At 39.0% G+C, this 19329-nt stretch overlaps 1 protein-coding gene across 2 annotated transcripts in view; it reads right to left on the reverse strand.

Annotated features, from left to right (window-relative positions):
• Positions 1-19329, reverse strand: part of col24a1 (collagen type XXIV alpha 1) — a 153356-nt gene that overhangs the window by 65050 nt on the left and 68977 nt on the right. For both annotated transcript variants that reach the window (XM_077218635.1, XM_077218634.1), the window contains 8 exons: positions 9550-9603; positions 9421-9465; positions 7463-7516; positions 6551-6604; positions 5216-5269; positions 3273-3326; positions 2868-2921; positions 207-251 (listed from right to left, as the gene is read on the reverse strand). In XM_077218635.1, coding sequence (XP_077074750.1) covers positions 207-251; positions 2868-2921; positions 3273-3326; positions 5216-5269; positions 6551-6604; positions 7463-7516; positions 9421-9465; positions 9550-9603 — 414 coding nt within the window. The remainder of the gene's footprint in view (positions 1-206; positions 252-2867; positions 2922-3272; positions 3327-5215; positions 5270-6550; positions 6605-7462; positions 7517-9420; positions 9466-9549; positions 9604-19329) is intronic.

Below are 19329 nucleotides of genomic sequence, written 5' to 3' on the forward strand. Positions count from 1 at the left end.
ACACACACACACACACACACACACACACACACACACACACACACACACACACACACACACACACACACACACACACACACACACACACACACACACACAGGTGTGATTGTAAATTAATCTTCCTCTACACACTCACAACAAGCCGTTACATCAGATCTCCTTCATGTTAATCTGAGATTAATCAGGGAAGAAAGAAAGACTCTTACATTGGGACCCGGCTTTCCAGGTGGACCCGGAGGGCCTTCGTCTCCCTGCAGAAACACACGAGGAAGCGTTTTAGTAAACATTCAGCGGTCAGATCCCACAGAACATCGCCTGTAGACAAGACTACATTCCTTCCATCACCGTACGCATCACACCACAAGCTCGAGGAGAAACAGAGCAATCAAAGAGGAGGAGAAGAACGTCTCGGTTACGTATTTATCCCTCGTTCCCTGAAGGAGGGAATGGAGACGTAGTCGACCAATCGACTGATTGGGATCACGCTTAGGGAGCCTGTCATTTTCGAGTACTGTTAAAATGAGCCAATGCACTTCGGCGTGCAAGATCTGCATCTCACACTCCGCGCCGAGGCGCAGGCATGAATACGGAAGTGGAAGTGGAGGTGGATGTTTTTCGCTGAGGAGCCGGGCGGAGCCCGGAGTCCGTGGTGGTCCAGCAATAGTGGCGACGGGACTAGGTCTCTGTTCACTCCTTCAGGGATTGGGATCCCAATTAAAACGCCACTAGTCCTGCCACCTTCCAGTGCCTAGACAAAAGCCTTCTGATCTTTTCTCGTGAATGTGTTTGGTGTCGCCCAGCCCGCAGCTCTAAAACATCTGTCAGCGAGACACCCTGTGTCAACACCCAGGAAGGAGCTACACTCTCTCTTTGAAGAGGCTCACTACCTAGGTGGGCAAGGTGCACCTTGGGTAAACACACCAAGATGATGGCAACCACTATCCAGTGGGCCAACCTCTGCTTGGAAACGGCCATCCCTTTCTGCTGGTCTCTGTAACAGACAAGAGCTGGTCTGAGGTCCTGAGGCTTTGCGTTCTGTCCAGCTATAACCACAAGGAGCGGAAGGGACAGAGAAAAGCCAGGGCTGGGTCTGCCTCCTGTGGGGCAGCGCTTGCAGGCTCACCACCTGGTCCCGTTTAAGGGAGAGGTAGGAATCTAGGGCACAAATCCAGGCTGGGGTCTCAGGATACCGTGAGAGTTGCCGGCCCGAATTCTAGGAATGATTTGTGTGCAGGTCCCCTACTCTCTTGATAGAGGCCAAACAAGCAGGAAAAGTGTTCTTTTAAAAACAGGTTTTTAACTCAGCTGCCTGAAGTGGCTCAAGGGGAGTTCTCTGAGTGCAGTAGCACCAGAGATAAGTCCCAAGAGGGTATAGAGGGGGCGCAAGGTGGTATTCTCTCCTTAATCCCCTCAGGAACCTGACGATCAAGTCATGCTTCCCCATGGATTGTATCCACAGCATCATGATGTGCGTCAAATCATAGAGGCAACATACAATTTGAGGGTGGAGGGAGACAGCCGGAAAGCACGGAAGAGATTGAAACATCTTCGGGGGTCTTCCCGGAGAGAAGAATACCACTCAACGAACAGGTTCCACTTCAGGTTGTAAGCATGCCTTGTAGAGGGTGCTCTCGCAGAAGTGATGGTGTCTACGACATGTTGAGGTAGATCACCTAGAACCTCCACGTCCCATCCTTTTGGGACCAGACATGGAGTTTCCAGAGGTCTGCCGTCCCTGAGAATGTCTCAGAAGAATGGGTCAGGAAGGGCTGTCGAGAGGAGCATACGTTCGGGAGAACTAGGTCCGGTTTCGCCAATAAGGGGCAACCAGCAAGACCTTCTCCTCCCTGACTTAGCACAGTGTTTGTACAGACCAGTACAAGCTTGCTAAGCAGCGGTTTCTCAAACCAAGGTGTACTGCCAGCAACTCGAGGCAGTTGATGCCAATGCAGTCGGAGGCCCGCCCAGACCCCCGTTACTACATGCCCATTGCACGTGGCCCCTCAGCCGGTGTTTGGTGGACATTGTTCTAGGGGCGGGTGGCCCAGAGAAACAAAGGTCTGATCACAGGGTTTGGCGGCAGGCCAGGTGATTGTCACACGGAGCGTGCCGCTCTGCCACGGCCACCTCAGGACTCGGCTGTGAAGTCAGTGCTGAAGCGGTTATCATATTGAGGAAGCTATTGCAGCCGCGTCTGCCATATGCTCTAGGAGCCTCTGAAAAGATTTCAGTGGGACACTTTCTCACTTCTGAAAGCACCGACCACACACATTCCTGCTGTGAGGTGTTTTAGACCGAGTCTTGTACAGGGCCCGAATCAAGAGTCGCAGGTCCGAGATTGGCCATAACTCACCACCTTTCTTGGGTACAACGAAGTAGAAGCTATAGAAGCTGGTCTTCATATCGGCAGGAGGAACCGGTTCAATCGCATCATTCGCCAGTAGGAGTGCGATGTCCGCGCGCATGACAAGGCACATTTGCTTAACACCGAAGTGTAAAGAACAGCGCTTAACTTGGGCGAATGTCAGGCGAACTGAATCGAGGCTGATGGTACGGAGAAGCCGACTAGACCAGTTGGGAAGCACTTTCCAGGCTTCTACGAACCGGGGCAGGGAACCAGAGATACCACAGACGTACCCGGAGTGGGGCAGGGACCCGGCTCAGAAGGCCCGAAGCGGGGTCTGAGTGTGGTGCACAACACTTACCTGTCTCCACGTGACGGCAGGGGGTGCACGATGGATGGATGGATTGATGGATAGATAGATAGATAGATAGATAGATAGATAGAACGATAGACAGACAGACTGACGGATGGAAGGATGGATGGATGGATAGATAGATGTGTGAGAGAGGAAACATCACTTTACCTCTGTTCCTTTTGGCCCTGGTGGTCCTTGGGGGCCCAGGGATCCTTGAATACCCTAAACACACACACACACACAGACACACACACACACACACACACACACACACACACACACACACACACACACACACACACACACACACACACACACACACACAGTGATGAACCCTGGGTAAAGCACATATCTCTCATTCAGAGACTCACACACTGGGTAAGAGTAACAAATGTACTCTAGTGAGCGGCCGATCTAAGCAGCATCACGAGCAAAACAACACTTAAAATTAAGGTATCTTAGAAGGCAACACAAAATGAATACCTGCCTTTAGGAACAAATATGATGTGTAAGCATACATCTATGTTTTGTGTACAACAAACATTAAGGATTTGCACAAAAAGTTTTCTCTACCTTTGGTCCCGGGGGGCCGTTCGGTCCTGGTGCACCAATGTCTCCTGGGAAACCCTAAAAACATGGGCATAAATACATTAAAATGCATTATGAACTTCACCTTATGTTCACCTTATAAAGTGATAAGTGGCTGTCATTTAAGCTCCGCCCACCTGTCATTAGAACCCACCCACTTGCTATAAATTAGGGTCTGGCATCATAACTAGTATTTTCTATACTAATGAAAAAGAGTTCTTTAAATGGTTTACTGGATATGCCATTATGTTATTCAACAAAAATGCTCTTATTGACTTCATTTGGTGTGAATGGACATCGAGAGGTCGTCACGGTAACAGTCAGATCCAAAACCCATCCAAAGAGAAGTTCAGGATTTATTTGACAGTTTGCAATCCATTTTATGTCACAATGAGACAAAAATATATCAAATGTATAATAATAATAAATTATCGTTAATTCAAATTATAACAAATAATAAATTAACATTATTATTATACTTCTATTTAATATTATTCATTATTAGGTAATAATAACATAATTATTATTAGTTGTATCATTACAAAAAAATTATACACTATTGGTAATATTTTGATAAGAAATAATACTTCATAAATCATGATTTAATTAAATGATTATTAGATAATCACATTTTAAATACATTTTTAAATTAAATAAATATTTGCATAATCATAACCACACATTTTTATTATTATGCATTGAGTTTAATATTTTGATAAAAAAAATATTTCCGAATGCAGAAAGATATTACATATATAAAATGTATAATAATAATTTTTATTATTATATATTTTTAATATCATTTGTGTATACATAATATCGTATAATAAATTCATGATTTAAAAAGTTTTAAAAGTTTTAATATCTCAAAGTTTTTTGCTGTACACAATTATACCAGGAGTAATTTCCTTTTTAGAAATTTTTTCCCTCAAAAATGAAATATTAAAAATGTATACATAAAAATAATACAGAAGTGCCACAAGAGGGCAACTTACTAGCCACTTAGGTGATATAAAAACTAGCATGCGAGACGCTAAACTCTTGCGCTGGTTGAGTTTAATCCATTTGCAATACACTAATGCGTCTGTGTTTACATTAATAAAGAGCCACAATCATGTTTGGGATTAACAAGAGATAAATCATCTTCACCAAACACAAAACTAACACAAATAACAAGGAAGTAGACATGCCTGCCAAAAAAGGCATAATTCAGGCATTTATTGAAGACTATAAACAGCACGAATGTGATTAATGTTCTGTTATATTAAACTACGAAGGAAGGCATCTGATGTCCACATGCACCAAATCCCTTCAAACACAATTAGATTATTACACACAACCAAGCCACCTCAGTTACTGGCCTTTAAAACACTTGCAAATGACATTGAGATGAATGGGAATGCTAACGGCTAGCTTTCTAGACGTATTGTAACAATCCCATTCGTTTTCTTCATAGGGAATTTAAAAATTTTTTTTGAATAATGACTTATAAACCATTAAAGATATCCCTACTGTGAGCTCAGAGGTTGTTTATGGATGGTTTATGGTTTAGTTGAAGCCATCATTTCCATATTTTTAAAAATAATCGTGTTTAACAGCTGAATTCGTAGTGAAAACTACATTACCCATAGTGCTGTGCAAAGCATTCCACCAATCAGAGAGTACACCCAAGAGAGCACTTTAGCTCCGCCCCCTCCCATAAAGCATGTAATCCAGTTTCGCTATTCTGGCAAAATACCTAAATATTTGTATTTACATATTCATATGTTGCAATAAACTAAAAATATACATTACAGCATCACATGATGGACCCCAAATAACGAGGAACATCAAGTGAAAATCTGGGTTTTCAAACTGGACGTTTGTTCATTAGTTGTTCTGACAATTACAGTCAATTCCGACAGGTTTTCCTGAGTGATGGTTCTCACCTCAGGTCCTGGTGGCCCCGGAGGCCCTTGAGGGCCCGGTTCACCCGTTTTCCCCTTTCAGAGAGAGAACATCAACTATAAGCCTCACATCAAACACCACACAAAATGTGCAAACATGATGTTCTTCCTCAGGGTTTCTGTCTTGTTTTCCAGCACAGATATCTTAACATTCTTAAATCAAAATATATTTATTGGAGAAGTGAAATGATTGAAGATATTAAGTCTTGGTTAATGAAAAAAATCATCAAAATTATGTGAGTTTATGCAGAATTGTTCGTCATTTATGATGCAACGCTTTTCCCGCCATTGACCAAATTTCCCGTCATTTATAATGCAACACTTTCCCGCCATTGACCAAATTTCCCGTAATTTATGATGCAACACTTTCCCACCATTGACCAAAATTTCCGTAATTTATGACACAACACTTTCCCGCCATTGACCAAATTTCCCGTCATTTATGATGCAACACTTTCCCGCCATTGACCAAATTTCCCGTCATTTATGACACAACACTTTCCCGCCATTGACCAAAATTTCCGTCATTTATGATGCAACGCTTTCCCGCCATTGAGTAAATTTCCCGTCATTTATGACACAACGCTTTCCCGCCATTGAGTAAATTTCCCGTCATTTATGACACAACGCTTTCCCGCCATTGACCAAATTTCCAATCATTTATGATGCAACACTTTCCCGCCATTGACCAAAATTTCCGTCATTTATGATGCAACACTTTCCCACCATTGACCAAAATTTCCGTCATTTATGATGCAACACTTTCCCACCATTGACCAAAATTTCCCGTCATTTATGATGCAACACTTTCCCGCCATTGACCAAAATTTCCCGTCATTTATGATGCAACACTTTCCCACCATTGACCAAAATTTCCCGTCATTTATGATGCAACACTTTCCCGCCATTTACTAAATTTCCCATCATTTATGACACAATGGTTTCTCACCATTGACCAAATTTCCCGTCATTTATGGTGCAACACTTCCCCGCCATTTACTAAATTTCCCATCATTTATGACACAATGGTTTCTCACCATTGACAGAATTACCGCCATTTATGACACAATTTTTCGTTCATTTTCTACCTAATGTTACTGAATGAAATTAGAATTTTTCAGAAATTTTTCAGAAACCAAGACTTGATATCTGAAGTCATTTTGTTTCTCCAGTCAAAAGTATCTTGTTTAAAAAAATGTTTAGACATTTGTGCTGGAAAACAAGAGGAAGAACATCATTTTCTGCAGTGTAGTTCACTCAACAGAATATCACAGAGCTTCATTTATATTTAACACAGAGTAAAAACACTGGTCTTACAATCGGTCCTGGTTTTCCGCGCGGTCCTGTTGGACCGGGATTCCCAGCCGTTCCCTGGAAGAGAAACACAATTAAAACACAAAGTCTACTCGCTGTCTGCATCAAACATCAAATCCATAGACATAGAAAATATTCTCACACTCTATGAACAGTGAAGTTTCATTACTTCATCTAAAGTTAATGATTACTGATAAAAAAAAATCTAACTCAAAAACTATAAGATTTTTTAACTGCATATAAAATTTCCATCCATTTGTATCGCACAGTTTTAACATGAAAAACTACTAAACTTAAAGTAATGCATATTTGTTATTCATACATAAATGAAACAGGTCATATTTTTGTAATAGCACTAATAAACTGAAAGTGTTTTAAATACACAATAACTAGCTTTATATATTTATCATCAATAAATCCAATTTGTTTCAATCTCACACATTGAGGCAGATTGAATATCGCTTGTTCGAAATTTTAACCATGTTCACTTTGAAACTGAATTAATTTAATTTAATTAACAGATTTAATCTGATTCTAAGCCACTTGAATGAGAAAATATGATTATTTAATTAGAATCAAATGGATGCAAATAGTTATTAATAAACTATGGCATGATTTTGTGAGTGCAGAAATATTACCGGTTTCATTTATGTAGGCTATGACTGACAAGTTTATTAGTTTATGCTAAAACTGTGTAATCCAAATGGATGGTAATATTAAATGCAATTCAAATACATAAATGCTTAAATTTAAGATATGTAATTAATGTATGTCATGAACCAATCTTTTGAGTTTGTACTTTTTGTAGTCTTCAAATGTCTCTAGTGGACAGTCTGTGTTGGTTTGCACCAATTTTGCAATTTCATGACCATGTAAAGGTTGATAATATATTGTTCTGACTCTCTTGACACTCACCTTGTCTCCCTGATAACCTCTTTCTCCAGGTTCACCCCTCAATCCAGGTTCACTCTAGATCATACAGCATCACAGATTATAGAAAACACTCAAAACACAGCGCCGACATTAAACATAGAAGGAACAGAACACAACATACAGAACACAACACAAGAGTTTGCACATATTTTTTCACATTAGAATAATAATCTACATTATATCTGAGCTTCTTCTTTGTCTAGATTCCAACTAGTGTTATTTTACTATCACTGAGAAAATATTATATCTTTTATCTATATTCTTTGTAATGTCTATTTGAAGTTGTTCTCATTTAACACAATAATGACTTTAAATCTTTTGGGAGTAATTTCTCAGTCAGATTTGATGTGTGATTAAATTGCGATTAATTTGATTAATTCATCGGCACATCATGTAATTAATTACATTAAATTATTTTATTTTATTTCAGTAAATGTTTACATTTATAAATTATGTATAAATTACATTTATTTGAAAATAAGAAATGCACTGCTTTTTAATATTTGTGCGTTGAATTGAATTTATTTAATAACTATCAAATGATGTATATTGTAAACATTGAATTAAATGAAGTTTATTTTGTAAGGAAAATACTAATAATAACAGGAAAAGAAAATATGTTCTGCAAAATGTGGGAGTTTTAATTATAAACAAACCCAAAATACACCGGGACTATTATTTTGAAATGTTTTTACTGCTTCCAGCTGCTCATATGAGTGAACTAAAATATACAGACTCTTACAACCATCTAAAGCATTTTACAATACTAACACCATAAAGTAAACATTGTCATAATTCATCAACAATAGATCATAAGCCATCGTTCGAAATAAATACATCGAATGCAAACTGCGCTGCATTTTGACCGAACGCACAGCGTTTATCCGCCAATTAAAATGATAATTGAGTCACTTTATTTGAATTAATTATTTAATTAATTAATTGAGCCACTTAATTTCAATTAATTGTTCAGTAAACAAGACTTAATATCTTGTAATTTGGTTCTCCAGTAAATGTATCTTGATTTAACCCTCTGGTGCTCTTCGGTTATTTTAGACCGAAAACATTTTTTTTTCTTCTTCATCGGAATGGTACGAAGGTTTTGGCACTTGCTATGCTATTGCTATGTGTGCATTGCTATGACACTATGCACACACACACACACACACACACACACACACATGAACATGATTGGAAAAGGTTAAATGGTCCTGAAATAAATAGTCACATTTGTGTTTCTCGCGTTCAGAAATGAGCGCATTTAAAATGAATGAGAGACGGGTTTCCTCTAGTGGAAGCGTTTGGTACTGCAGCCGAACACACTCTCACTGAAAGAGCATTTACTGAGATATCAACCTCAGATTTTGAGCACAATTTGTTTAGATTTATGGCTATGATTCTCTTTTTTTAAACGTGTATTTAAAAATAAATATTTAAAATAAAAATTTTAAATAGTATTTTTTGGGATTTTTCATAACAATAAACGTAAAATTCTGTACCTTTTTTCATGTTCACTTTTTAAACAATGATCTGCCAAGTGTCGTCTTTGAAAAAAGATCAAACGTAAGTCTGTGCTCTAAAGCACTCAAGATTTACAACAGTTTAAGTTGGAAATTTAATTTTCAGGTCTATGCTCAAAAAGTGAATAAATGTATTATAAATACAGCGTAAATATAATTTAGTATAAAAAAATCCCCTAAAAATACAAAATATTAAACAAAAAACATTTTACAAACTAAAATATAGTACATTCATTTAATTGACAAAAAACAAAATAACATTTTTGACCGACAATCAGCACCAATGTTTAGAAAACAAGACAAAAATACTGAAGAAGAAAATTATTTTTTGATCCCAAAGATCATGCACATATAATTATAAAAATGAATGAACCTTATACTTTCACATATTCGCTGCAATAATAGAAATATTTAAATCACCTTATCACCTTTCATTCCAGGAGGCCCCGCCCCTCCGCTCAGGCCCTGCCAATGAGAGAACAAGATCTTCAGTGTCCAGCCAATGAGGTTAGAGATCACACAGCTTGAGGCGTAACTGACGACCGTTACCTGAAGTCCCACAATGCCAGGAATCCCACGGGGTCCCTCAATCCCGGGATCACCCTGCGGGAACAGAAGAACAGCAGTTCATCTTTACTGTAGTTTAGTGATTGATACCTTACAGATTCACTGAATGACAGATTTGTCAGGATGAGTCACCAGGATGGTTCCCCGAGAACTAATGGATCCCATAGGAACATGTTCCTGGTTGCGTTCGCAGCGCCAGTAGGAACTCTGTGACGTGAGCCGCGCTTGTTGTTGAGACTTTTATTTTGACAGCGCTGAGAACGCCAGTACACACAGCGCTCGTATTCTCCCTGTTCATTAGTTGACGACCTGTCTAATATGTCATTATGAGATAGAACTGTTATACACAGAAAGTAGACAGTAATGAAAAGTTATTTCGTGTGTTTGATGTTCAGTGTTTCTGAGCTGAAATACATAATCATGTTTCTCTCGGTCTCAGTAAAGATTAAGAGGCTCATCTATCACTGTTTTACATGTTCATAGTGTTAGTTTCTGGAGTAAATATATAGGCTATAATTAGGGTGATGCATTAAGCAGGGAACGCAAATATTTATATGGATAAATTTAAATAAAACGAGACCGTAATATTGCATCCTATTTTTTTCAATGGCATTTGGATAAGGGTGTTATTCGATCTTCCGAACAGCTGTCAGGAAAAACGAGGGGTCTGAGAATGCGGGACTCTGGGTGGGGGACTGTAGCTGCAGCTTCATAATATTGAAGTTAGCGAGTGAAGGGCATGACAATTTTGGACTGGAACGACTCTGATGTAGGAGTAAATCGGTTCCTCCAAAAAGAGTTCCTAGAACTAAAATCGTTCCTAGATCCTGCGAAAACGCCAACATCCGGGAACTTCCGCCAGTAGTTCTAGGAACTAAAAAGGATCCTCCGGCGTGAAAGCCCTACATGACATTCGTCTGCTATGAATTTCAACATGTTGGAAACTGGCAATGAACTCAAAGTCCTAAATCCACATTATCCTGTGATTTAAAGGAACACTCCACCGTTTTTTGAAATAGGGCTTATTCACCGTCTCCTCTACATTAAGATAGGTGGGCAAAAGCATTTTTGTCTCAGTGCATGCATTGTCTTAGTTTGGCAGCGCCGACGCTAGCTTAGCTTAGCTTAGCATAATGAATGGAATCCTATGTTGTCAGGTAGCATGTAATACATAATGCATTTTGTTGGGAAAATATTTAGATATTCTATATCAGGGAAAAAGTATGTTTTGGATTCTATATCAGGGAAAAAGTATGTTTTGGAAGAAGCATTGATGATGTATTGATTTATTATTTAAATTTAGTTGAAAAAAAAATGACAGTATACCTTTAACAATATATTGTTCTAAAATATTTTCTGGTCATATTTGTATATTTTAAAGCATGTCAAGGTACGGCGCCTGTGGTCTGTGCTCAGCTTCTCTAACAGTGCAGTTTGTGAGGCTGTTTCTCATTAAAGGCTTTATGTCCCGTCAGACAGTAAACAATAAACCGCATGTATGTCTGGAACCAGCCTCCATTTCACCCAGAGCCTACAGGAAAACTGCACGAATCAATACTTTTATTCATCACCGATGCACTAAACTGCTCAAAAGATTCTATTTCAAATAAATGTGTTTTTTTTTAACTTTCTATTCATCAAAGAGTCCTGAAAAATAAAATGTATCATAGTTACATTGATAATAATCATAAATGTTTCTTGAGCATCAAATCATCATATTAGACTGAGAGGAGACATTTCAAAACATTACATCAATTCAAGCATTAACAGTATACCATGGTTTTACCATAGTACATGTGCGAAAAACATGATAATGGCTTTAATAGACGTGTGGCCTGAAGGAGATCTGCACATCTGGAGCTGAGAGGTCTTAATAGATGCACAGATCACACACATGCCATAAAAAAGCTTTTCTGTCCGTCACACATCATAAAGAAAAATGACAGAAGAAAGAGAAGAAGGTGAAAAATGACTTATTGTCTGTATTTAGGGAATATGATATGCAAAACCTCTGAACTCAGGGAGAAATGTGCTAATATGTCAGATTCACAGATAATAGTTAGTGCAAGCTGATTCTGAGATCTTTACACGAGCAACGTAATAAAAAAATGAAACACTTGCATTCAAAAGTTCAGGGTCTGTGAGATTTTTTAATGTTTTGAAAGAAGTCTCACCAAGGCTGAATTGATTTGATCAAAAATACAGTAAAAACAGTGAAATATTATTTCAGTTTACATCAGTGTACATAAAGTGTAATTTATTCCTGTGATCAAAGCTGAATTTTCAGCATCATTACTCCAGTCTTCAGTGTCACATGATCCTTCAGAAATCACTATAATATGATGATTTGATGCTCAAGAAACATTTATGATTATTATCAGTGTTGAAAACAGGATTATTTGATGAATAGAAAGTTCAAAAGAACAGCATTAATTTGAAACATAATCTGTTGTAACATTATAAATGTCTTTACTGTCACTTCGGATCAATTTAATGAGTCTTTGATAAATATAAGTATTAACTTCTCTTCAAAAAGTGACCCGAACCATTTGAACGGTAGTGTATGGTTTATAGTTTATATTAATGTAAAGAACCGAACGATTTGTTTCACAGCATCAGCCGGCATGAACTAACGGATCAAGAACAGAAGCAAGACTCTCTTGTTCTTCTTAACTGGCATCAATGGAATCAAATTATTCCATAAAAGGTTATTTATGGAGGGGGTTGATTATAATTTCACTTTTCTAACTTTAGTTAGTGTGTAATGTTGCTGTTTGAGCATAAACAACATCTGCAAAGTTACAACGCTCAAAGTTCAAAGCAAAGATATTTTCTTTTAAAGAATTTGCTTTTTAAGAACTACAACAAACGGCTGGTAGGAACTACAGGACATTCCTCCTGGGTTAGTGACATCACAAACCCTAACATTTACATAAGCCCCGCCCCCGAAACACGATTTATAGATTATCAAGACAGAATATGCTAATCAATGACTAAAATATAACTACACATCATCTACATAAATTCATCAAATAACCATTCAGAAATGTTGCTTCTACATGTTGTCACTTCTTCTTAAGTCTCTTAATCTTTGTCTGACTCCGGTTTGAACATTAAAGGCTAAACGTTTTTGAAATTTTCAGTGCATGTCTGTGTGAGGTAAAATTACACAAGCTGTTGAAGCTCCGCCCCCTGTGCCGGGAGCAGCAGCTCATTTGCATTTAAAGGGACAGACACAAAACGGCGTGTTTTGCTCACCCTCAAAAAGTGACAATTTTAATTAATTTTAATATAAAAATATCTCTCGGGTATTTTGAACTAAAACTTCACATACACACTATGGGGACATCAGAGACTTATTCTACATCTTGTGAAAAGGGCATTATACTACCCCTTTAAAAATGTTCTTCACACACTAAGAAAAAAATGAAAGGTTCTTTAGGGAAACAAAAATGTTTCTTCTACAGCATTGCTGAGAAAACCCCCTTTTGTAACCTTTATTTTGTCTCTATTTCATGTACTTCCCAGTTAAGTGTGTCCGACTCAACATATCGGAGCAGGAATCAACAGGGCATTTCATTGCATAAAACTGATTTTCATGGCTCTCACACCCTCTCCGTCACCAAGAGGAAAACACGGATCATACAGTAACAACAGCGAAGGCAGGATGAAAACGCATCAAGAATTTGCAACATCCCGCTTTAAATCTTCCCGCCTGACATCCCGACAGCAGAGAAACGCGTCTGACATCTCTGTCCGCCGCTTTACGAGACTCTGGGGCTTCGGCCAGCCTCGGACATGTGCGTTTTAAAGCCGGAACAACCAGAGGAGTCCTCGATTGTTAGAGACTGCCTACTGAACACGACATGTAAGAGGAGTGGCTTTTTTAACTCATGAAACAGACCTGCAGGAGCCGAACATATGGCAGCAATCAAACCTGGAAACACACATTACCAATGAAGGAAAACAGTTGAAGAGGAATGTAAGAGTGAATTTAACAGGGTTATTATTGTTAGCTAAAACTAAAACCATGATGTACGTTACTCGAAATAAAATAAACATTAACCGAAAAGCAATAAAATATATATTTTCAACATTTATCATTTACATTTAATTTAACTTGATGTACTAAACTAAAACTAAAACTGGAATAAACATTTATAAAAACTATACAGACATATTTATATAAAACAACAACAACTAATAAAAAAATCATGGATGGCCAAATTACTCAAATTAAATCATTAAATTAAAGTTAAAATATTTTAATAAATATTAAAAACAAAATTAAACTGTTGATAAAACATTTTACATCATAAAACATTCAACAAAAAATTTTTCATCCAGATATATATATATAAGCTATAGTATCTCAAAGATGTCTGTGAGCAATGTTATCTGCTTATTAAACTCCTGCTAACAAACCCTGATGTAATGTTTGTGACACTTGAACACTTGAAATGTGCTTGAGCGAGTCAAGTTCAACCAAGTCTCTACATTGCTTACACAGAACAACCTCCTAGACAACAACCAGTCTGGTTTCAAAAACGTCACTCAACTGAGACGGCCCTGCTCTCGGTAACTGAAGCTCTGAGACTCAAGAGCAGCTTCCAAATCCTCAGTTCTCATCCTTCTGGATCTGTCTGCTGCGTTTGACACAGTTAACCACCAGATCCTCATGTCAGTCCTCATAATGAAGGGCATCTCCAGAACCGCACTCCAATGGTTCAAGTCTTACCTCTCAGTAGGTCCTTCAGGGTTTTGTGGAGGGGTGAGGTGTCTAAGACCCAACATCTAGCAACTGGAGTGCCTCAGGGCTCAGTGCTGGGACCGCTTCTCTTCTCCATCTACATGTCCTCACTAGGATCTGTCATTCAGAAACATGTTTTTTCCAATCACTGCTATCATCTAGCGACTGGAGTGCCTCAGGGCTCAGTGCTGGGACCGCTTCTCGTCTCCATCTACATGTCATCACTAGGATCTGTCATTCAGAAACATGGTTTTTCCCATCACTGCTATCATCTAGATACTGGAGAGCCTCATGGCTCAGTGCTGGGAACACTTCTCTTCTCCATCTACATGTCATCACTAGGATCTGTCATTCAGAAACATGGTTTTTCCCATCACTGCTATCATCTAGATACTGGAGTGCCTCAGGACTCAGTGCTGGGACCGCTTCTCTTCTCCATCTCCATGTCATCACTAGGATCTGTCATTCAGAAACATGGTTTTTCCCCATCACTGCTATCATCTAGATACTGGAGTGCCTCAGGGCTCTGTGCTGGGACTGCTTCTTTTCTCCATCTCCATGTCATCACTAGGATCTGTCATTCAGAAACATGTTTTTTCCCCATCACTGCTATCATCTAGATACTGGAGTGCCTCAGGGCTCAGTGCTGGGACCGCTTCTCTTCTCCATCTACATGTCATCACTAGGATCTGTCATTCAGAAACATGGTTTTTCCCATCACTGCTATCATCTAGATACTGGAGTGCCTCAGGGCTCAGTGCTGGGACCGCTTCTCGTCTCCATCTACATGTCATCACTAGGATTTGTGATTCAGAAACATGGCTTTTTCTATCGCTGCTATAATCTAGATACTGGAGTGCCTCAGGGCTCAGTGCTGGGACCGCTTCTCTTCTCCATCTACATGTTACTTCCACACGTAATAACCTAGAATACTGTCTAACACTTGATGGGTGCTCTGTGAATTCTTCGTCGTCAGTTAGGAACCTGGATGTGCTCTTTGAAACCAATCTTTCATTTGCAAGTCACGTGTCTAGTATCTGTAAAACCGCATTTTTCCATCTCAAGAATATACCTAAATTACGTCATATGCTCTCATTAACAAATGCTCTACTGGGTGGTTGCCCTGCACGCTTAATAAACAAACTACAGCTAGGTCAAAACGCAGCAGCTCGAGTTCTTACCAGAACCAGGAAGTATGACCATATTAGCCCGGTTATGTCAACACTGCATTGGCTGCCTATTAAACATCGTATACATTTTAAAATATTGCTGATTACTTACAAAGCACTAAATGGTTTAGCTCCGCAGTACTTGAGCGAGCTCTTAACGGATTATAGTCCTTCATGTCTATTGCGATCTCAAAGTTCCGGCCAGTTGTTAATACCTAGAATATCAAAATCGACTGCTGGCGGTAGATCCTTTTCCTATTAAACACCAAAACTTTGGAACAATCTTCCTAACATTGTCCGGGAAGCAGACACAGCCTGTCATTTCAAAGCTAGACTAAAAACACATCTCTTTGACCTAGCATACACATAACACATTATAGACTTCTATAATTCAATATTAGGCTGCATAGATTAGGTCAGACGGAACTGGGAACACTTCCCTTAAATCCTGATGTACTCGTTACATCATAAGAAGAATGGCATCTACGCTAATTTTAGTGTCTTTGTTTATCCCGAGGTTTTCCCGCAGCCTGCCGGATCCAGGCGGTTTCCAGATCTGACGAAGGACCTTTGCCTGGACCCGATGACAATGCAGTGCTGAAGTGCCAACTAGCCTCTCCCTATGGAGGAACCCTATACCACTCTACAGATAAAGCGTTGTGGAATTTTTCGGTTTGCGTACCTAACCGAAGTGATAAAATAAAATAAAATTCTGCATAAAAATTTATAAACAAGTAATTTTTTTAGGCATGGTTTTACCATGGAAAGGAATTAAAAACCTGTGCACATATATTCAAACGCACATAACTATAGAATCAAGTCTTAATATCACAGGTTCGCGTTTAAAGTCTGTTTAGAGAGAACGGTGTCGTCTTAGCGGCCCCTAATTTAATAACAAATGATGATTTAGACGGAAGTGAATCAATCAAAAGTAACTTTAGCTGGAAAAAACATTATTCAAGAACCACTATAAAACCAAACCAATCTCTGTTACCTTAAAGGTATTGTAGGTAGAAATGCCCAAAAATACTTTTTTCCATTTTTTTTCAAACTGTCTTTTTATATATCAATGCATAATTAAAATGTAAGTACTCTGGAAAATAAATTATAAAAATCGAGTGTCTGTAGTTCTCTCAGGACTGTAATAAACACAGCTCATTATTCCATTCGGGACGAAAGAAATGATTGGCTGGGGCGACTGTCACTCTCCCTCGCTACCATGGATACCACCTCTGCTGATACAGGAGGAGCCCAAATGCGCGCACCCGTTTGAAAAGGAACGGAAGCTAGTAATAACAAACAATTATGGCAGAGAAAGAACAGTCACAATTCTCAGTAACGTTACCTGCATATAGAGGCAGCGAAGTCAAGAGTGATCTCAAGGGGCTGAAAAGTGACTCCATGATGGCTTTATTTCTGCTGGACAGGTAATCTTGCTGTTTTCATTTTGATGGCATTTATTTTTTCATGAAGCATGTATCACTAGCACACGTAACTACCTAATATTAGCTACCTAACGTTACGTAGCATAACTAACGGTACTGGCTTAGCTATGACAGTGTAACTTTGGTGTCGACTAGTATAACGTTACTGTTAGTGAGCCAGGGTTGAGACGATAAATAAGCAATAGGCCTATCTGCAGTCGAAAGCTGTTTTATTTAATTTCGCCGAATCTAACTTTAGGTTAAAAAGTTTAGGGGATCTATTTTTATACCTAGCTTTACCCTCTGCCTAAACTGTGTTCCTATTTTCACCGTGAACTCTACCTACTCCGTTTTTTCACGTTTGGTTTGTTGTTATATGCTCTACATATGTTTACATATGTCTTTATGTTGTATCTGTATGTGCTATACATACAATATATGTTGTGTGTGTGTGTGTTATATTATCTTGGGTCTGCAATGCAGTTGTGAGAAGGTGTTTGAGTGTATGTAATTCAGTTTATCTGTAAACAATCTTATGTTATGAATCTTACAAATTCACCTTCATCACAGTGTAACTGATAGTAACGGCAAACGTGTATCAATGAAGCTATTTATAGCTTTGCCTTATATTGAGTTTGATTCCGTTACGAGCTAGTAAAATATTTTAAACTTTACAAGTATCGTTATGCGAGCTGGATAGTGAGTACTAACAGCCATGTTAATTGTTTATATTCATACTGATAAAGTTAGTTATTTTATTACTTGTGATTCTGACATGATGTCACTACATCTGGTAAAGCTGGTAAACACGTCCGACTCTTCCAGCTGAGCGAACGGCCGGGATCGCGCGTTCATTTGTTTTGGGGGCGTGGCTTTGGAAGGAGCCGAGTAGGGAGGGAGTGGGAGTTAATGGAATAATGAGCTGTGTTTATTGTAGTCCTAAGAGGACTACAGACACTCGATTTTTATAATTTCTTTTCCAGAGTACTTACATTTTAATTATGCATTGATATATAAAGACAGTTTAAACAAATTTTGACAAAAAGTATTTTTGTGGATTTCTACCTACAATACCTTTAAATTATATGTTTATCTCTGTAAAGCTGCTTTGAAACAATCTACAAAAGCGCTATATAAATGAGGATGACTTGACTTGACATGTCATCACTAGGATCTGGCATTCAGAAATATGGCTTTTTCTATCACTGCTATCATCTAGATACTGGAGTGCCTCAGGGCTCAGTGCTGGGACCGCTTCTCGTCTCCATCTACATGCCATCACTAGAATCTGTTATTCAGAAACATGGTTTTTCCCATCACTGCTATCATCTAGATACTGGAGAGCCTCAGGGCTCAGTGCTGGGACCACTTCTCTTCTCCATCTACATGTCATCACTAGGATCTGTCATTCAGAAACATGTTTTTTCCCATCACTGCCATCATCTAGATACTGGAGAGCCTCAGGGCTCAGTGCTGAGACCACTTCTCTTCTCCATCTACATGTCATCACTAGGATCTGTCATTCAGAAACATGGTTTTTCCCATCACTGCTATCATCTAGATACTGGAGTGCCTCAGGACTCAGTGCTGGGACCGCTTCTCTTCTCCATCTCCATGTCATCACTAGGATCTGTCATTCAGAAACATGTTTTTTTCCCATCACTGCTATCATCTAGATACTGGAGTGCCTCAGGGCTCTGTGCTGGGACTGCTTCTTTTCTCCATCTCCATGTCATCACTAGGATCTGTCATTCAGAAACATGTTTTTTCCCCATCACTGCTATCATCTAGAAACTGGAGTGCCTCGGGGCTCAGTGCTGGGACCTTGTGCAGAGTGCAGAGATCTGTCATTTAGAAACATGGCTTTTCCTATCACTGCTATGCTAATGACACACAGCCTCTCATTCCAACCTGATGATCCAACAGAGCTGCTTGTGTTCTCGAGCAACTCAACACTTCATCACAGCTTCTCTATTCAGCTAGGTTCATCATCCATAACTCCATCCAGGACAGCCAGGAACCCATGAGTTGTGATTGATGATCAGTTGAACTTCACAGACAATTTACATTTACATTTATTCATTTAGCTGACGCTTTTATCCAAAGCGGCTTACAATTGCTATATGTCAGGGGTTGCACGCCTCTGGAGCAACTAGGGGTTAAGTGTCTTGCTCAGGGACACATTGGTGTATCACAGTGGATTCGAACCCGGGTCTCTCACACCAAAGGCATGTGTCTTATCCACTACGCCATCACCACCCCCTAGACCACATTGCTAGAACTGCTTGGTCCTGCAAATTTGTCTTATACTACATTAGGAGGATCAGGCCCTTCCTAAGAACATTATTTAACAATGTATTTAACAATACTATTACAACATTATTTTCCTGTTATATCTGTAAAGCTGCTTTGAAACAAT

The sequence above is a fragment of the Siphateles boraxobius genome, unplaced genomic scaffold (assembly GCF_051911475.1).
Source record: "Siphateles boraxobius isolate OS27281-9 unplaced genomic scaffold, OSU_SipBor_1 77, whole genome shotgun sequence".
Classification (NCBI taxonomy): Eukaryota; Metazoa; Chordata; class Actinopteri; order Cypriniformes; family Leuciscidae; genus Siphateles; species Siphateles boraxobius.